At 34.6% G+C, this 22,076-nt stretch overlaps 1 protein-coding gene across 2 annotated transcripts in view; it reads right to left on the bottom strand.

The window, feature by feature from the left end:
* Nucleotides 1–22,076, bottom strand: part of LOC136038821 (electron transfer flavoprotein-ubiquinone oxidoreductase, mitochondrial-like) — a 204,413-nt gene that overhangs the window by 128,706 nt on the left and 53,631 nt on the right. For both annotated transcript variants that reach the window (XR_010620312.1, XM_065722224.1), the window contains exon 7: nucleotides 19,605–19,819. Coding sequence is in view for 1 of the 2 variants with exons in the window: in XM_065722224.1 (XP_065578296.1) it covers nucleotides 19,605–19,819 (215 nt within the window). In the remaining variant the exon portion in view is untranslated. The remainder of the gene's footprint in view (nucleotides 1–19,604; nucleotides 19,820–22,076) is intronic.

Below are 22,076 nucleotides of genomic sequence, written 5' to 3'. Positions count from 1 at the left end.
AGACGGTAAGGGCAGTTTCGCTGATGAAGGATGACATATTGCCAAGGCTTTGCCAGGCTTTGAATACATTGGGAAGGAGGAGAGTTTGCAGCTGTGCTGGCCTGCGTAGCTGAGTGGTAGTAGTAGTAGTAATAACTTCAGATTTTCTTTTCAAACTTCAAGATTTTTCAAGTGTCATTTGGGGATATATTTAAATACTCAAAAGTACCCCTAGGACCTATGTATGTGAGACTTCAAAGACAAGAAAAAACTTCAGAAATACATTTTGACCCTCCAGACAAAATTTATGATACGCACAGCCTACATCCAACTTTAATTCACATAAAACTGCAAAATAAATACCCCCCCCCCCCAAAAAGCAGAGGTCGTAAAGTCGGGTATATAAACAGCAGAACATATACCAATACATACCGTCATAGTCATAAAAATAGTGTAAATTAACTTGGTTAGAAAAAAAAGAACAATAAAAACAAAGAAATGCTGGGAAAGAGGGGCATGAGAGGTTACCCCAACATGGACAATGTCGAAATATTAATTTCCCTTATATATTTTAAATCCAGGAAATTCAATTCCATATAGTATATATGCGTTTAATGTAAAAATAGCCCCAGTGTTTAGAAGATAAATTCACATTTGTAGATGAAGGGGACACAAGCTAAAGTGGAAAGATATCAATATAACCTCTTACATATGCATAATGATTTGTAGAATAAAAAAAAAAAAATGCTTCCTTTGTTTTCCTTGTCAAAAGCACAGAACAAATAAATGACAGACCGAATGATACTTGAAAAAAGAAAATACAAAAGAAATGCATACAAAAGAGAGGGGGGAGGAAAGCTACCATGGAGCTAAGGTACTTGGCAAACAGTTAATTAAGTAATAACTAAAGAAATATGTCCAGCTTCATTTACTAATTAAGCTTTATTCTACCAAGCATTTGTGATAAAAACTATTAATGAAGATTTATTAAGTAGCAAGATTACCTCCGAAACTAGGGAAGAAAGCAATCTAATAGAACAGCACGGATTAATCGACATTATAGTTTCACTAACAAAACCTCAGCACCCTTCCCCCGAAGAAATCTCCTACCAATAGTCCTGAGTATGAGCATATGTTTGTGGCATGGAGGCAATTGCTGCGACAACAATTATTAACATTAGCAATATATCACCAAGGATATAAACTAACAATACCCCCCCGGACCTATATTGAGTTTATTCACAGCTGAAAACCACAATTTCTAAGATTTTCTTTTTATTGTTTCTAAACTATAAAGTTTTTAGGGCAGCGCCACATTTTGTCATACTCAACCATGAGAATATATGAGTAAAACTAATTATTTAAGTTTGCAAAGCTTTTCGTCCGAAACAATTAGCCGATTCTTAAAGACAAATATACCTTCAAAGTGAGCCTATATCTTCTTAAATTCTTTGGAAACTTAACATAATTTTTACTAACCTTAAGTTTTAAGGGTAAGTTTTACTTAACTACCACTTGGCTAGACAACTGCACCCTCAAAAAAGGTAAATCTTCTTAAGCTGTTCAATGCAATATGTTTTCACCTTATCATTGCTTGTTTTTCTCTTATGTTTATTTTTTTTTATTTGGCGTTTGCTACAGCCAAAAACTGTGTGACTACATGTTGGTGTCTTTTTTTTTTTACTAAAAATTGAATTTCTGGTTATTTGTTAAAGAACTTCTAAAAGAACTTTAGCAGTTCTTTGAGAAAGACTACTTTGAGAAGTATTCTTAAAGAACTTTAAAATTTTAACGTAAAGAGCAAGAGTCGATGGAGGGTCAACCCCCCTCAAATACTGGATGATTTCTGCCTTTTGATTGCCTTAAGGATATTTGCACTTTGTGGAGAATAACTTTTATATTGAGAAGTAGGCTCATCATTGAATGTTTTGACATTTGTCTAAACATCAGCAAAAATGAAACAAAATCACTATAATAAACAAGACTACTGTAAAGAACTGATGACAGTAGACCGACTATTTTTATATATAATGTTTGATTTTATTAATGTTTTTCAAATTTAAAAACGTACTTTCTTTAAAGTTAAACTCTAATAAGGCAACTTTTTACCAAAACTAAATTTTTCGGCTGCGCAGGCTTCACATTCACTCTTCCAAGCCTGGATGATTTTTCACCACAAGACGGAATCTCTTTTCTTTTTCTTATCTCCTCCTTCCTTTTTGCTATTATGCGTTTTATATGTGTCCACATAGGTTTGATTTTTTCGCTGTTGAGATTAGAAAGGGGTAAATTCGTGAAAGAGGTGAAATTTAGAAAGGGGTGAGATTAGAAAGGGGTAAAGAACTTCCTGGAGCACTGTGCTCACTTCCTTCATCATTTGCTGGAGCTTCTTTAACTGGAATCTTGGTCCACTCATTGATTGACGGAGTCGGTGCATTAGATAGTTGACTTTGGTTTTGAAGAATTACTTCATTTTCACCATTTACTGATGAAGGTCTTGAATCATTTGGGTTCACTTTTTTGGAGTGTCTCTTTGCCACCAGAATTTTTCTAACACCAAATGAGAAATGGCTTCATTTTCTCCCTCATCTGGAACCACTTTTACTGGAGTCTTGGTTTGCTCATTGATCGGTACAGTCAGCAGACTGGATCGGTAATTTTGGTTTTGAAAAGCTACTTCATTGATGTTCTGAATAACTACTTCATTTTTGACATTTTCTGATGAAGATCTTGAATCATTTGAGTTCAGTTTTTTGGAGTGTCTCTTTGCCACCAGATTTTTCTCACACCAAAATGAGAGATGGGTTCATCTTCTCCTTCATCTGGAGCCACTTTTACTGGAGTCTTGGTTTGCTCATTGATCGGTGTAGTTGGCGCACTGGATGGGTAATTTTGGTTTTGAAAAACTACTTTATTGAGGTTTTGAAAAACTACTTCATTTTCAACGTTTTCTGATGAAGGTCTTCAATCATTCGAGTTCAGTTTTTTGGAGTGTCGGTTTGCCACCAGAATTTTTCTCACATCAGAATGAGAAATGAGTTCATCTTCTTCCTCATCTGAAGTCACTTTTACTGGAGGCTTGGTTTGCTCATTGATCGGTACAGTCGGCGCACTGGATGGTAATTTGGGTATTGAAAAACTACTTTATTAATGTTTTGAAGAACTACTTCATTTTCGACATTTTCTGATGAAGATCATGAATCATTTGGGTTCAGTTTTTTTGACTGTCTCTTTGCCACCAGAATTTTTCTCACACAAGAATGAGAAATGAGTTCATCTTCTTCCTCATCTGGAGACACTTTTACTGGAGCCTTGGTCTGCTCATTGGTCGGTACAGTCGGCGCACTGGATGGTAATTTTGGTTTTGAAAAGCTACTTTATTAATGTTTTGAAGAACTACTTCATTCATGACACTTTCTGATGAGGATTTGAATCATTTGAGTTCAGTTTTTTGGAGTGTCTCTTTGCCACCAGAATTTTTCTCACGCCAAAATGAGAGATGGGTTCATCTTCTACCTCATCTGGAGCCTCGTACCAGGCTCCTCGAATGGTACCTCGTACCAACTAGAAAATCTAGACCTTCCAGGACTAATAAAAGGAATTCGATATGTTCTCGATATCTTCGAACGCCTAAGACCCACGAAGGTGTAGAATCAACTGAGGTTATTCACAAATTTTAATTTTAATTTTTATCTTAAATATTAATTGTAAGGATTTTGTATTTGCAGATACCTTATCAAAATATTAATTATTAATTAATTAATTATTAATTAATTATTAATTAATTAAAAATATTAATTAAAATATTAATTATAATATTGAAGTTTTAAATCTAACAAATATGAGGAAAAACCGTCTCTTGAATCCAACAAATATGAACTAATATAATATAGTAAGTTTAGTAAGTATAGTAGGTTATAATATAGTAAGTTTATTATGAAAATAGCCACCCTGTTTAGAAAGTGAATCCATATTTGTGGGGGAAATGGAAATTAGACAGGTATCAATATAATCTCCTGGATATGAATAATGATTTGTAGAATCCAAAATATCCCCTTTGTCTTCCTTGTCAAAGGCACAAAACAAATAATTGACAGACCAAATGATACTTGAAAAAAGACAATGCCAAAGAAATGCATCAAGAAAGGAGGGGGATAAATAAATAATAGGACAAAGGGAAAGCTGCTATGGAACCAGGGCACTTGGTAAACAGTTAATTAAGTAATAGCTAAAGAAATATGTCCAGCTTCATTTACTAATTGAGATTTATTCTACCAACCGTTTGCGATACAAACCATTAATGAAGATTTATTAAATAGCAAGATTACCACTGAAACTAGGTAAGAAAGCAATCTAAGAGAAAAGCATGGATTAATGAACATTATAGTCTCACTAACAGAACCTCAGCCTTCTTGCCCCGAAATAATCTCCTACCTATAGTCCTGAATATGAGCATATGTTTGTGGTATACTAAGGAGGCTATTGCTGGGAGAACAATTATTAACATTAACGATGCTTTACCAAGGACAGAAACAAACCCCCCCTGGACCTATATTGAGTTTATTCACAGCTGAAAACCACAATTTCTAAGATTTTTCTTTGGGTTGTTTTAAAATTATAAAGTTTTTAAGGCAGTACCACATTTTGCCATACTCAACCAGGAGAATAAATGACCATGACTAATTATTTAAACTTGCAAAGCCTTTCGTACGTAAAAATTCACATTAACCATATGCTGATTTTTAAAGACAACTATACGTTCAAAGGAAACCTACATCTTCTTAAATTCTTTGGTGAAATACTTAACTTAATTTTTACTAAACTTAACTTTTAAGGTTAAGTTTAACCTAATTACAACGCGGCTAGACTACTGCACCCTCAAAAAAGGTAAATCTTCTTAAGCTGGCCAATGCAATATATGTTTAGCTTATTCTTTAGTTATTTTATGTTTAGTTTTTTTTTTAATTTGCCGTTTGCTACAACAACAAAAATGTGTGGCTACATGTGGGGGTCTTTTTCATTAAAAATTGAATTCCCGGTTCAGTTGTTAAATATTATACGTAGTTGTGTAAGTTTCCAGTAACAATCGGATTTGATTTTCACTGCCCTTGGTACTTCAAATTTTAAAATTAAAAATTAAAAAGAAAAAAAATCAGCTGTTTTTACCAAAACCTATTGTCTATCTTTTTAAATTTTTTGAAAAAAAATGTAAAAAGACTAAAGATTTAAAAAATTAAAAATTCCAAATTAAAACAGCTGATTAAAACTAAAATTAAAAAAAAGAAATAAAAAATTTAAAAAGAATTGGCTCTGGTAAACCTGTAAAATCTATTTTTACCCTATAGGTAATAACTTTATTACAGTAATAAAGTTAAAATACTAAAAAAAATTAAATATAAATTTAACAAAAATGAAGATAGGGTCATTGTGGCACCGTCACAAGGATACCATGATGACGCAAGAAAAGCCGTAATATAGTTAAGTGGCCATAGTGTTACGTTGATTAAGCCCTAATGTAAAAATGTGGAATATGTCATAATATTGGGTAACGACTATCAAGTGAATCAAAGTAGAACGTGCCATTTTAGCCCCCTGCTATTGGGCACAGACTTCTATAGAAAAAGTTATAAAAAAGAAATTAAATAGAGATTTGTTGATGAGAATGAAGTCATTTTGCGACAAGCATATAGCTGTTAATTGCTCCAAAATGACAAGATGCTTATACAAGACCGTATCCAGGGGGTAGGCTTAGGGAGTTTGAAGCTTTTTCGTATAGAAAAAGAAACTTCCGTAAAAGTACGTTCGTTGATCCACGGTTTGCGGTATATGATTGTCTTTAAAAGAATCATTGTTCTTACCCATTCCATTCAGGGACAATCTGAAGAGGAAACCTGGGAGAGGGGGGGGGGCGACATGCTTCTGCCTAAAACCATCTCATTTGGTGTGACCAAATTCAAAACATCTCAAGCAAAGTTATTTCCATAAGATTTTAATTTGAAATAAACTATTTAAAATAGATTATAATTGCATTACCTAGTAACTAAATAGATGGCACTGTGATGCATGTGATAAAATGTTCGATTTTCTACTCTTCCGCAAATGCTTTATTTTCTAATTGTGGAAAATTAACAGAGTGTAATTTGATTTTGAACTGCGAAGCTAAGAATTGTATTTTAACACGAGTGATGGATGATTATTAATATAAAATCTAAGCGATCAAAGTCATATTAAGAAAATTATCATATTGAGGAAGTAAATTTTGTTCTCAACTGGGATGATGGTTCATTGGAGTCTCAAATTAATACTAAAAAAAAAGGAATACATTGTTCTCCATAACGAGACAAAACTAGGCATAAAAATTCCTCGAAAGCGATAATTTCTAATTTTAAATATAAAAAGACGGCACTGTAGGAATGTTTTAAAATGTATTCGAGTTTGTATGTGGCAAGAATGTGATGGCACATTTGAGACACAGACTTATTCATTTTTTAGGCACACGAATGGCCATGAAACGTCCTTGAATTCAGAATAAGCAAAAAAAAACTAACATCAGACATATATGTATACAACCCAGAGCCTTAGAGGGTCAACTGGTTTTTCTGGATGGGTTGGTGCTACCAGGGGCGTCACCTATGAGGGGAAACACTCTCCCATCTATTTTTTCTGCCAGTCGGTAAAATAGTGGCTTTTACCGGCTCATTATTTTATTAGGTAAATGGGCTGATGGAAATAAACCATGTATAATCAATGATCGGTAAATAAAAAAAAGAAGAAAAAAGAGTATCGCTCAAATTACTGCCAGTCCCCCAAATCTGGATGTCAATACTTCCACAATTTCATTTCTTTTTCAGAAAATATTTTTTCCGATTTTTTTTTCTGAAGCAGTTTTCTTGTCCATACCCTTTCTTGTGTATAGTATTATTCGAATTGCGGAATTTTGGAAATTAGCTCCCATGCACCTGACTTATATTACTATTTCGTTAGGCAAAATGCTCCTTTGTCACTGACACGAAAGCTAAATACGTCAGAAAAATAGAAAATACTTTCTATTTTCTCAAAACTAGTGTTACAACTATATACCTCAATTTGTAAAAGTGAGGTATTTCACTTTTTTCAGTTTGTCACTGACTCTTTCCCAACGCTTTCTACAACACAAACCAATGAATATCTTCCACATAAAATGGTTGAAATAGTGTATTTGCAATATTTCAGGACATTCTAAGAATATTTAGAAGATTTTGGGGGAGATGCTGCATCAAATCAGCAAACACTATTTGCAAACATACTTTTGAAACGGAGAATTTGCAATGTCAAAGCAACAACTACGGGTTGAAACTTTCAAAAAAAGACAATACGTGCATTCAGCTTGTCAAAATGGTGTATATGTAATATCTCAGGGAAGGTTAAGGATATTAGGCAGAATGTACTGGGAATGTTAAGGGGGATATTAAAACAAATCAAATGACACCAAATGTATCTTGGTTGTCAAGAGGGCTTACCTGCAGTATCTAAGAAACGGCTGAGGTTTTAAATTTGAAGCTTTAATATCCAGACAAAGGATATCTGTGAGGATATCTATGTAAGGATATCTATGTGAGGATATCTGCAGCAACTTCAGAACGTGAATGGGTTATTGAAATGAGAAATGAGTACCTTCGTTTTTAAGAGTCTAATTGTCTTGAGAACAACCATCCTCCATCCTGTGTTCTTTTTCTTACCCGCCTACTATAAGTACACCAAAAAGCTATTTTGTTCAAAATAGTCGAAAGGTCCAAAAAATGTCTAAAGGGATTGGCATTCACACAATCCCTGGGATGTTAGCACCCACAACCATAACACCCAAAACTCTTCGGATAAGGATAATAAATGACAAAAGTTACTCATCTACCACGTCTAACATCTAACAGATCATATCTACCATATTTATCAAAATGTGTACAAATAAAACGGTTAACTGTGATAAATACATTTGAATTCCAAAACCCTAGAAGTATTTATTAAAATATGTCAAGTATTTTATTGATGCTTTTGTAGTGAACAAATAAAATATATAGAAGAGCACGAATGTTCTCTTCGTGAGCTTCGTTCTCTTCGAGAGCAAGAGCGCTAAGAATGTTCTGATCCCGTGTTTCTCTCTCTACCAATATTTACTTGTCTACCAGAGGGACTGTTCCTTATAATCTCAATCCATATGGGGGCTTCCCACTCTCTCAATAGTAACATGCAACAAATATGACACACAAGATTACATATTCCTACAAGTCTACTTCTGCATGTCTTCTTTTTTTTAACTGTACATTTTGTCCGGTAAAAAAATAAAAAAAAAAGTGTTTTGACGCAAATACTATTTTTAACATCGAATCTGCTTAGCATATTTTTGTGAGGGTATGCAAAGTGGGAGGGATAGAGGATTTGTCAAAATTTTTCATTGAATGAACATTTTTTCTCGTGATGAGCCTTGGCACAATCAGAAATGCACAACAGAGGAGTACATTTGAAAACGGAAAGGAAAACACCCAGAGACAAGAGCTGTAAATGATCCTAAATCATTGACAGTTTCCTTGCATGATGAATGACGATAAACAGAGCAACTATAAATAGAGGACTATGGGCAGACGAATTGCCTGAGCTTAGTCTGAGATAATTCAAAGGAAAATCACCAATTTCACCTGAGCGGCTTCCTTGCGAACGTCTTTCTTCAAGAAAATGAAGTGTTTCTTGTTCAATCAGGAGAATATATTTTCAAATTTGAAACAAAGTTCCAGAATCGTAAAAATGACTTTGCGTCACAGAGAAAAGGAGTCAGCCGACCGAGAGCTATTTCTCAAAATTAGCATTTAATCTTAGAAAGGATATTCCAAGATTTAATTCACTTTTCCTTCAAATCATTTGTAAATGAGTAGCATCGTATTTTTAAAAGATACACCCAACGGGAAACCAAGTGATGCAGAGACGGGATTCTCAGCAGAACCAACCCGAGTAGTGACACTACACTACTGCTACTAACAACTCACTGTAGCACCAAGCCACCTGACACCAACACAGCTACGCGCCCTCCTCCATCCAAATCTGTTCAAAGTCTCCCTCTTTACACCCTCCCAAGAAGATCCCATTTCCCTTAAATCTCACCCTACGACATCCTCCCAACCCTGTAGCGGAGATCCCAAATACGCCCCCGAATGGAGTATAATAATAATACGGCCTAGAGAACAGGCAGCACTATTTTTAGCAGTTAGCGAAGAAAAACATGTGATCTGTGGGCTGTTCAAATGAAAACACGTTGCCTAGCGTTAGAGAGAGTTCAAATATAGGCACTATTTAATTCATAACACAAACATGTCGAAAAACACTTTTTTTTTCAAGAAAGCCAATCATACGATGGTAAATAACGACAGGCGATTTATCGCGCACCGAAGTCTCAACTCTCTTATTTCAAATGTCCCTGACTTGCCTAGTTTTGCGCTCCCATAGCACCAGAAATGCGCATCTCCACTACCATGACTGATAAGGTTATATAGATGGTCAAAATCGCCAAGCCGGGGGTAATTCATCCAGCAAACAGCATAGCCAGGCCAGTTGCATATTTATCAACTAGCAAGTTTAGTATTCGAACATATTCACTAGGGCACGAAGTTACGTTCCCACTTGAGTCACCGGAAAAAGTTGCAACATTCAGAGATCCGATAGACAAAACACTCATACATAATTCTAAATAATCCCCGCTCTAGGGCAACATGAATGCAACTAAAAAAAACAACGAAGAAATGAAGGTATTTCTATTTTTGAAGTGCGTTTTTGGCATGATCTACATCTTTCTGTTTTTTAACGAGTTTTACTTCCCTCTTGGAACTTACTACCCGCTCTGAGCAGACACGCTGGAGAACGGTTCTCCTTCGGGTTTTTTTTTAATGAGAATGATAATTTTGGGAAGTAATTGCTAAATGAAACATATCGATGTTTAATTGCTTTAAGGCGACGTTGTGCCTTAACAAATTGCCCCATCTCGTCCATTATCATTTTTATTTTTATTTTGTATAACCAAACCGTTTATAATCAATTGAATGGTCTTGCCAAAACTTGTAAAACTTGAATGAGAATAAGAGATCAGAATAAACGAAAGAAAACTAAAAGCCGATACCAACTTTGCCGGGAATCTTTAAAAAAAAAACAAAAAAACATTTAACTTCTCCTGTTTTGTGCTGAATATATGGATACTGAGATTTAACGAAACTTAGATAATTACAAAGTGCGAATTTTCTGTTTAAATGGAGCACTTTTCTTTTTTTTCTTTTTTTTTTAGTTGAGGAGAGGACAGTACCAAAAATGATTCTAGCGTATCTGCTAGAAAAACGTTAGAAATAAGCTATAAGGAAAAATCGTTTGTGCAATTTGGCAGCTTTGGGAGTTCCCCGTGGTGCTAACCGCTTCTATTGAAGACTTTGCCGAAACAGGGGACGTATTGTTTATAATATAAATACATTGAATATACAGCGCTTTGCCTAACAACTATTAAAATATTATACTTTTCTTTATTTTAAATTAGCCTTTTATTTGCTTCTCGAACTGTTGACACGTTCAAGATCCCCAATAAATTTCTATCAAAATCTTAGGGAATATCATTTAAGTAATTTGACAGCTTAGGGATTACTCTGTGGTGCTGAAAAAAATCGTTAATGGGCCGTTTTTCTTTGAGACAGTCAGCCAACTCAGAGGCACGCAAAACGATGTTTAAGGTACAGAATGGCCTTAAAAATGGAAACTACAAGTAATCACGAGAAGTAAGTTATCTTCGACATCCTATTTAATAAATGAAATGGGTGCTATTAGGCACTCAAAGAAAATTGTGTCTCCCAGAACTAAAGGAATTAAGAAAATTCATTTTATAATTAGCTTTTCTAAGTATACAAATAAGGAAAAAACAAAAAGAATACTAATAGAGACTTTACGATGCAGACAGAGTACAAGGGTCCCCAGAGTCTGTTCATATAAGGAAAATTAACATATTTAATAAAGAATAAAAATTCCATATATATAAGCTAAGTTCCCCCTCACCCTTTTTCGTATCTCATTTTCCTGCAGTCCTACAGTTTAACTATTTCAGCGTAAGACGTCAATCTTGTCCCAATACATAGAAAGCCATTCAATAATTTAGTCAGTGTCCGTGCAGCGAGATCGTCCCAAGAAGTACAGTCGACAAATAATTCTCAATAACCTTTTTCGTTAAACGCCAACCCACGATTACTAGAACATTTTGCCTGAATATTAAATTGATTCACTACAAAGTACAACAGTAGCTATTAACCGTGTTATTTTTAACCTTTACATTTAATCGAGAAAACGCAAAATCGACCATTTGCGCCAGTGAGCAGTACTTTTCAAATAAAAAGTCTATTCTTTCAAACAAACACAAAATAGAAACAATAGGGAAAATCTTTTCGAAACAATGGAAATCAATTCAGTGGATATTTCGGCCCTATGTCCAAGGGCCGCCTTCAGCACAATACGAGAAAATTAAATTTATATAAACTAAAATTAAAATGTGAGAATTAAAAATAATAATGTTTTAAAAAACTTTTTAAAAACAGCGCTAGCATCCTTACTTCGATGAAGTTCAACTAGGACTTTAAAAACATTATTAGTTTTAATTCTCACATTTTAATGTAAGTTTTGTTACCACCTCCCAACCTCCCTATGTGCACTTCTGATGGTTCAACAAGGGTCTCTAGGACTGTGAGACTGGTAGTGTTGTAGGCTATATACATTTTCCTTATAAGGTAAATCTTTGCTAATACAACCAGCTACAACAACTTCAGCTTCTATTTTTATGACAATTACAAATATATAAACAACACTTTCGCACTGAAGAAAAACCTGCGAGGATTTGTCGGTCGTGCGAAAGTCCACGTAACTACTGACCTATTAAATTAATTATTTAACTAAAATGAAAACAAAATAATATTAATAATGATTATACGATAAAATATAAATTAAAAATAATAACAAATCCATTTTTCATCAATCATAAACGCTAAATTTGTCCCTCCCCACCATGCACTCTCAACCCCGCCTACTAGGAGATCCCATTGTAAGACTGAAGATGGTTTAGGATCTGGTAAAAGACTGGGAACCCAGCCTTTTGGCTGAAAAAGTTACTGGATTTCGAAATCCAGTAACTGTATGATAGGACCCGAATGTTAAATTCTTTGTTCCTTACTACCATTTCTAATTCACAGGAGCTTTTTTTTGGGAGGGGGGTGTTTCTTTGAATATTTTCGCTGTAGAATTCTAATTTTCAACATTCTAAAGCCACTGTGAGTATTCAAGGAAATGCAAAACGGAAGGAAAATTTAGTCTTATTATTGGGCTGTTTGCTTTGCAAAGGCTTTTCAAAAGATCCAAAGGACAGCTTTTCCAGGTAGTCTAAATTATCTGGGTTATTCTAGTATCTCATCGCTAGCGCCGATTGGACTATAGGGGGGGGGGCTATAGGCATAGGCTATAATTAGCTTTACAATTCGACCTTAAATAACAACAGTTTACAAGGTTAGAGCTAGTGATGATTCTCAGTATTATAAATAGAAAGTGGTGATCCAAATACAAAACTCCAACTGATACCAACCATTCACTGCAGCAACAAGCTACTTGACGAGTAACAAAACGGAATGAGGGCGTCAGAAAAAAAAAATGGGAAGGCCCAGGTATCCCCAGCCCCCTTATCGAGAACCCATTATCTAGACACTCAAAGCCTCAATAAGTTATGAGATATTCTTTTCACCAGCATGACCCAATAGAACAAAATTTTTAATCCATACTAAGCGGGAGACCCCTTTCTACACAGTTTTGAAAAATTCTTAGGAAACAACGCCTAAGCCTAATGTCAAACACCTAAATCCTTGGGAGTAACCTGATCTCCTCAGTCTTCATTAGGCCTCCATTGAGCATAATAAAAAAGAGATCTAGGGGAGATCAGGTCAGGACAACACTAATCCTAGCAATGAAATCAGGTCCATAGGTTTATGTATTTGTAGCTATTCCAAATAAATATTCTAAACCACAACTTTTATTAATTTCTTGCTTTATTAGTGGATGGTATTGATACTGAACTGTGATCATCCTTGGAAAAAACAATTTAGTCTAACTTAAGAGCCAAATTGGAGAATAAAGCAAACTTACTGGCTCGGGATTGAAAAATCATAAACTATTTATTAAAATAGTAAACTATTTGTTAAATATTTCTTCCTTAAAAAAAAAACAACTCAGGACTGAAAATCGGAGTTTAAATTATCAAATTGGCAAATATTTCAACATTTTTTTGCGGATTGGTAAAAATATAAAGAAAGCAAAGATTTTCTTTTCAAATATAGAGTCAAAAATATACATTCTCTTGCAAATAAGAGCAGGCAGCCATAAATTCTGGCACTCAACGTTGTAAAACTACTTATTGACCAGAAATACCATTTAAGAGAGGGGGGTGAATGATTCTTCCCGGTTGCCAAAGCATTCTTGAAACCCTTAGAAAACATATTAACAGAGTTCCTTAAAAATATAAAAAATATAACGCTCCCACATCGGGAGCGTTTTCTTTAAATAGTATTAATTTAATTTAGTTAATTTGTTGTTTCTTTTTTGTTATGTAAATTTCCTATGGCCCACGGGCTTTTCTAGAATAAATTATTATTATTATTATAGATTACTGATGCCTCAAAATAAAAGAAAAATATACACCAAAATTATATGCCCTCCCCTCCCAAAAAAAAATACCCAATACCCAAAACAAAATATATACAAAAAGTATAGAAACAGAAAAAATATCCCCTCCCCAAAAAATATAGAATAGCGAACACAACAGTATTCTTAAAAGCCAATTTGATTCACTATAGGATTAAAAGAACTTAAAAACACAGTCCATACCCTAGTACACCGTAGATAATACCGTAAAATTTGAAAAAAATAGTCCTTAACATTTTCCCGGGGCTGTAAATATGGTACAATGTATCTCATAGCAGTCATGGCAGCCAGCCATGATAGTATCGCATAGCTGTCATATCTTATAGTCAGTATCCCTTAGCCACCCATGACAGTATATGTCACAGCTGTCACGGGAGCCAGCCATGACAGTCAACTTGCACTAAAGAAAGAACTCATTAACTAATTAGTCGACTAAACTACCCCCCGGTTTTCGTGGAATGAACCATATAAAATGAAAGCGCAAGAACAGAAAAAAATCTATCCTTGAGTAACTATCGTTGAACGGTATAGGGCCAGAGAAAAATCGCTCATATGCAGTTTTTGAAGCAGAATAAAAAAAATTAAATAACAAGTACCAAACGTTACCAACTGACACGTTATGGTGAAGTACATATAGTCAGAAGTCATTAGCCAAGATGCTTAGATGGGAAGGAGGGGGCGGTTATAGATTAGTTATAACAATTCTCCTTGTAAAAATTCCTTTTCACTCAAATTCATAAATTATTCAGGAATAATGATAAATATCATTTATTCTTATCGTGACAATAAAATAAATTACAAACATAGAAGAGCATCTTAAAAGAGTTTGAAACCCTTATATACTCTGCTAGCGGGTTAATGGTACATCAGAACTACAATTGTAGTTGAAACTACAAATAGTACTATTAACAACTACAGCACTATAGCTACTACATCTACACACAACTACTACAACTAAAACTAGTAACACTACAAACAACTTGTCAGAGCCCAAATTTGTATGAGGCCGACACAGGACAAAACCGTATCAATTTCTTGCATATAATTCCGTCAAAAGTAGCTAGCCTTCGAAGTAATAGACCTAGCGACAGATAGACTTCAGCCACAGTTCTGAGAATTTTGTGGCTCGAAAAATTCTGTATTCGCGGAATACATTTTCAAGGCAAGAAGAACTGAGAACATATATGGTTTTACTGCTTATAGTGACGAATTATACTGCCCCCTTCCTTAAAACCACCCGAAGCTCATATAATATACTTTTACTTCTGTAAATTATACTGCCCCCTTCCTTAAAACCACCCGAAGCTCATATAATATACTTTAACTGATTCTGTAAAATCAAGGTATTTTGCTGCGCAATTACCGACACTAATAGTTTATTTTACCGACTACCCTGGGACACAAGGTCATATCCAGGGAGGAGTGCTACTCAGTATGAGCCCTTTCCCTGAAATTTCATTCTCCTCGTGTAAAAGTAAAAAAAAAAACAGATGTAAACACATTTTGCGTTTCGTAAAGTTTGTTTTTAACCCTCCCCCCCCCTCCTCGAACAAAATTCCTGGATATGAACTGGGGAAGAGAGGAACCTGACATCACCCCTTTGTACACCTAACCCAACATCCTTTAACGCATGCATGATATGTTTTGATTTTGAAAGACCAAACTGTTTGTCAACAAACTTATTTCCTCCAATCAAAATCCACCTTTAAAAAAACAAACCAATCAAAGAAGAGACGATTTAGTGTTCGCGAGGGAAGAGCTAATGCGTTTTTATCCCCACCCGTAAGATCACAGAAGGCTGTCAATAGGTCTATAAAACTAGTTCAGTAATGGGAAAGACCCAAAAAAACAAAACTTTCACAAAAAGAAGACGACTTTTTATACTACTAGAAAGTTTTATAGAAGTAAAAGACTTAGAAAAAAGAAATGAAACTTTTTACACGGCAGAGAATGAAAAATGGAAATAAAGACAATCTAGGTTATGACGAAAACTAAAAATAGAGCAGATGATATTTAGTAGGCATGCAAGTTTTATTTATTACAACATGTTTTTCTTTCTTTTCCAGTGGTGATTTTATCTTTATCATCTTTTTTCTTTACATGGATAGTAAACTGACTCGCATGATTTCTTTATTTTAATACAATGCCTATTATATATATGTGCATTATACAAAATATAATGCTAAAAATTTTGTATTTTTATCAATTATTTTTTCGAATCTCAAACGTTGAACTCGTTGAAGACGTTAACATCCAATCAACAATCCATCAGGATCTGAATCTGAAGCAACTGAATCTGAAGCATCTGAATCTGAAGCAACTGAATCTGAAGCATCTGAATCTGAAGCAACTGAATCTGAAGCATCTGAATCTGAAGCAACTGAAGCAACTTCGGTAGCTTGGTCACATAATACGGAGAGTCAGTTCGGTCTACCCAAAATCATCTTTAAAGGCCAAATCACAGTTCTTGTCATTGTGGTCGTCCCCCAGAGAGGTGGAAGAAAAACTTTGCGTCATCGCCTTTCCGACCTTCTTTGCCTAGTAGAAGATCGTGAGGCATACAGAAGGCATATCCACGCCATTGCCAAGAAAGAGGCCCCAAGACAACCTTCAAGGACGGACGGCACTTAAATCAAGACTATGGACTATTTGATCCATGAATTTCTTAAACGTGAGGGGGATTTCAGGGATTCCTCCCAAAAAGCTCAACTACACCCCACTATACATAATGCCTCAAATCGCTCAGCACAGTTAGATGAAGCCTAAAAATAATTTTACAATTTCCTTCTTCTGCTTTCGTTATTTTATCTTTATTTTTTCTTTAAACAGTTAGTAAATTGATTAAACAGATAGTAATTGATTGAAAAACGATTTGTTTATTTGGAATAGTAAAATAAAAAAAAATCCACTTGTATTATAACACAATAACAATAAATTATATTTTAGAGTTTTAGTTTCTACTGGCAATACTCTTTAACAACAGTTTTTGACCTGTTTTATCCAAGAATCTCTAAAACATGGGAGGGAGGGGCCACAAAATGTAAGGACTCTTCTCTCGTAGCTAATAAAAAAAACCCGCTACTATGAATACAGTGAATAGTAAAACGAATACTACTACTATGGCTGCTAATACCAGTATAGCTAATACGAATAGAACTAATATGCCGACTATTAATACTACGATTACTACTATTATGACTCCTTGTAATACGACTACTAATATCACGGCTACTACTAAAGCGAATACTACTACTGCTGCTACTGCTACTACGACTGCGACAACTACAACAACTACTACAACTACGACTACTACCATACCTACTACTACAACCAATACTACAACTACCACTAACAATAAAAAAAGAAAATAAATAATAAAGCTGACATTTAAAAACGAGCAGAAATTATTAAAAAAAAGCTTTTCCCCAAAAGAACTTTTTCAAGGAAGAGTAAAGATCTACATTAAGCCTAAAAACGAAGAGAAAATACTTCAAACATGAGCAAGGCTAACCTTCTAAGGTTAGCTATGGCTTCTGGAGACCATCCTGGAAATTGTCATAAAGTATTAAAATTATTTATTATTTATAATTATGTTTCATATTACAAAAAGAAAAACGACAATATTTATTTAAATAATTGTTATGGTTGTATGTAGAGCATAGGTTAGATTTAAAACTTGTACCTAAATAAACGTATTTTGTTAATTTGGCCGCAGAATTTCTTTTATATTTTACCCATGTTTAGCATAAGCCAAAAAGGATATTAAAAATATACAATAAATAATTTTTCTTTGGTTTTTACAAGTAACTTTATAACTTTTTTGTGTAGCGCAAAAAGGCATTGACAGCTTTTCTTTCTTCCTGTTCCCTCTCTTATGAGCTCCCCACACTCTTTGCTTTGACGAGTTTTTACTAGTGATGTTGGTGATATACAGTTACAGCCTGATATATAGTTACTGTATAGTGACTTATAGCTAGAATGCGTAGGGTAGTTTATAACTAACTGACTTATGGGATTGTATGAGACAATATATACATATTACACCATGTAGTTGAATAACATTCGTTCATCTTGGAACATATTACATAATTAGCCAAGAATGGAGGCTCTCTTACGCGGGGCTCCTAAAAACCTCCTGGGACCACTCCAGAGGAGTAAAAATAGACCCACAAGGGGGAGCTATACCCCTGATGGGCAACATTGGAACTTTCTAAGTGAAACGTTCAATTGTTGGCTATAACGACTGTTTTCTGCAGAGAAATCTACCACCCTCCCTCGAACGAGCTATCTTGACTAATACCGCTCTTTGCCAAGACACTAAGACAGAGACGCCAAAACTTTCTGGGAGGGTGTAGAGAGGCTTTGAATAGATGGGAATAGAGGAGTGGTGAACGTAGCTGTGTTGGCCTCAGGCGGATTAATGCTGCGGTGAGTTGTTAGTAGTAGTAGTAGGTTTTCATTAGTAACTTGGTGATTTTTGCTTGGTAACACAAGATGATATCGAATTTTTCTTCGAAAAGTAACCTCCGTTTCCTCTCTTATGAGCTTCCCACACTCTTTAGTTTTGAGGAGTTTTTATTACTGATATTGGTAATTAAAATATGTCGGGTAAATTAGAACTAATTGACTCAATGGATTTAAATAAAGAAATATCTATTAAAGTACGCCATGATGTAAAATGTCATGGATTCAGTTTGGCAAGTAGCAGATAATTTACCGAAAGTGAATACTCATTTTTTGACTCAATGGATTTAAATAAAGAAATATCTATTAAAGTACGCCATGATGTAAAATGTCATGGATTCAGTTTGGCAAGTAGCAGATAATTTACCGAAAGTGAATACTAATTTTTTGAATCAATGGATTTAAATAAAGAAATATCTATTAAAGTACGCCATGATGTAAAATGTCATGGATTCAGTTTGGCAAGTAGCAGATAATTTACCGAAAGTGAATACTCATTTTTTGACTCAATGGATTTAAATAAAGAAATATCTATTAAAGTACGACATGATGTAAAATGTCATGGATTCAGTTTGGCAAGTAGCAGATAATTTACCGAAAGTGAATACTCATTTTTTGACTCAATGGATTTAAATAAAGAAATATCTATTAAAGTACGCCATGATGTAAAATGTCATGGATTCAGTTTGGCAAGTAGCAGATAATTTACCGAAAGTGAATACTAATTTTTTGACTCAATGGATTTAAATAAAGAAATATCTATTAAAGTACGCCATGATGTAAAATGTCATGGATTCAGTTTGGCAAGTAGCAGATAATTTACCGAAAGTGAATACTCATTTTTTGCAGGAGCTTCTAAAAACCCAGTGGGATCACTCCAGAGGATTCAAAATAGACACTCAATGAGGAACTGTCGCAACAATCTCAAGGGGAAGTTACAACAAAATCAACCCCTCCCCCCTCTGAATCGAGCTATCTTGATTAATATTAATGAATGATCCTAATTATATTAATAATATTAAACAATGATCAAATAAATTGATCATTGTTTCCCAAGACACTACGACAAACAGGCGGAAACACGTGTTTATGTTTCAAAAGTTGTTTTGATCCAATGCTAAACAAAAGTAACGGAAAGAGATAAAAAAAAATAAGCACATAGTACTTTAACTAAGGTTTTAATAAATAGCTTTGTGATTTTATTCACCGCTCTTCTTTTTTCTTAAAAGCTAACTTTTGTTTCCCCTCTTTGAGCTCCCCACACTCTTAAATTTTGACGAATTTAAATTGTAATATTACTAGTTATATTAAGTAGAGTAGCTTATAGCTATTTGACTCACTTTTCGTTTCTGTTTCTTTTCCTTTTTCCTCGACAAGGTTTTATTAGTAGGGTAGTAATACTAAGTAGGGTAGCTTAGAGTTATTTGACTCACCTTTCGTTTCTGTTTCTTTTCCTTCTTCCTCGACAAGAGTTTCGAATATACTTTCGGCAGCTACCATTGCACTTTTCATTGCATTGTGTGATCCTTTAATCTTCGGTACATTCATAAAACCAGGACTGCAACCGACAAGACAACCACCAGGGAAAGCCAATTTCGGAATATTTTGATATCCCCCTTCATTTAATGCTCTAGCACCATAAGAAATCCTGGAAAGGAAAAAAAATTAGTCCCCAAATACAATACAAAATAATAATACTAAATAACAACTTTGCAAATCTCGGCTCATTATAGTTCAATCCCCCTTTCTAGGGCTATAATGAGAGAAAGCTTGAAATGGCTAGAAGACTTTCTACGGATGAAGGATAACAGATTGTCAAAGATCGTCCTTCTCGGCCAATTAGTAAGGGCAAAACGAAAAGCATATCGTCCCCGAATGGGGTGGGCAAATGTCATAAGGAAGGATTAAAGGGAAATGGGAACTTCTAGGAGAGTGTAAAAAGGGAGGTTTTGAATAGACTGGGATAGAGGAGGAGCGTTCGCAGCTGTGTTAGCCCTAGGCGGCCTTGTGCTGTTAGTGGTAGTAGTACCTCTTGGCTCACACAAAAGTTTCAATACCTCTTATCTCGCGGAGATAATTGATCAATATGTCTTTTACACCTTCAAGAAGAAAGCAAGCAAACTATTCCTTCAATAACTTTTTCAACTGATTTAGCGATTTCTTCTAAACACGTTAGTAATTTAATTCTTGAACAGGTGGCAACCCTACTGAGTACACCCTATCGGTTTCAATTAGATATTGGAATCTGATACAATAAAATTGGGTGAATAGTGTTGAGAGGGATCTCTTTCACTTTTAATAAAAATTATAAGCTAGGATGCGTATGATTAATTGATCTAAGCTTCATAGAATGTTTTGAAAGTAAAAATATAATAGAAAGAATGAGACGGCCAAAAAGGCAATAAATTTTGAGGAGTTGTAGATTCATCTAAAGTTTTAAAAACAGGATTAGAAGACTTCGATTTGACAAATTCCGGGAAAATTGAAATTTCTAATAGAGTTTCTGCTTGTTTCTGAAATTACTCCTTTCTTCCCCAAAATCAGCAAAGTCTTCCCAAGTTTTACACAATTTGAATTTTTGTACCGTATCGACGAATTTCAGGTCAATTCCCTGAAATATAGCTGGGCTCAGCCTCGTTTCTCATACCTTCAGCCTTCTTAATCGTAACAAGATTCCAAACACAATACAACACCCTAGCCAATAAAGTTAAATAAACTAATGGATAGGGGTATAAATGGTATGTAGTGGGGTATAAAAACATAAAAAATAGATAAAGCCAAGAGAATTATTACACAATAAGCACTCAGTCACTCTAAATCAGTGACTAAAAATTGTAGAAAAAAATTGTATAGTAGAAATTTTCTTTTATACTTGATTGTCACAGATTCTCATCACGCATGATTAATATTCACTTATTATGCCAAATCTCAGCTGCTTTTTCAAGCAATTAACTGAGTTTTTAAAAAATTCAACTTTAACTGGACAAATAAACAATGTTCCATTCATTTTTTTTCTACGCAACAGCAACAAATATGTGAGTTGTTGTTTAAATTATTTCCAAACCACAGCAATAATCATGAAAGGGAAAATTCTCTGAGAATAAAACTGTAATCAAGCTCGCTCATTAATGCCGTTCACATATCCCAGAAATTTTGCCCACAAAGAGCAAGGCCGTATCCAGGGAGAGGGGTAGGGGGTTTGAACCACCTCCCCTCAGGAATTTTTATCCGACTCGTAAAAACAGAATAACAATGCATATAAACATATTTTTGATTTATTTTTTTAAGTTTTTTGTAGCTTTCCCACCCCCCCCCCCAAAAAAAAAAATCCTGGATACGCCCTTGACACAGAGTAAAAATAAAACATAGATATATACGATTGACTCGATTATTCTGCAATTCCGCTGCTAAAAAAAAAAATAATCAAAATAATATTTTCAATAGTATGAATACAGAACAAGAGCCAAGAGCTCATATGGCACTTGTGATGAGGTCGGAAGAGCCAAGAGCTCATATGGCACTTGTGACGAGGTCGGAACATAAAATTGGACTCTGCACTAGAGTATCGATTTTGCTGTTCTTTGTTTATTGGCAATTATTACAAAGATAAACTTGCAAATACAGTGTTCCAGTTGTCTCTCCTTGTTCGGTATTCTATCTGTAAAGAAGATAAATTAGTTACATAGGGCGTTTCTTTTCTTTTTTTATGAATACTATTGTAGCCTATTCTTTTTTTATTGTTTCATTGTTGTATTCTTGTCGAATTTTTCTTTTTGATGTTTTATCTTTTTTTAGCACATTGTTGAAAAGTGATGAAAATGGGATAATGTTCTTTGTTTATTGGCAATTATTACAAAGTTTCATCCCGATCTCTCCACTCTAAGCGTTTTTCCAAGATTTCCGGT

Source organism: Artemia franciscana, chromosome 18, assembly GCF_032884065.1.
Source record: "Artemia franciscana chromosome 18, ASM3288406v1, whole genome shotgun sequence".
Classification (NCBI taxonomy): Eukaryota; Metazoa; Arthropoda; class Branchiopoda; order Anostraca; family Artemiidae; genus Artemia; species Artemia franciscana.
Note: the sequence above shows the minus strand (reverse complement) of the source record. Positions and strands in the feature narration are given on the sequence as shown.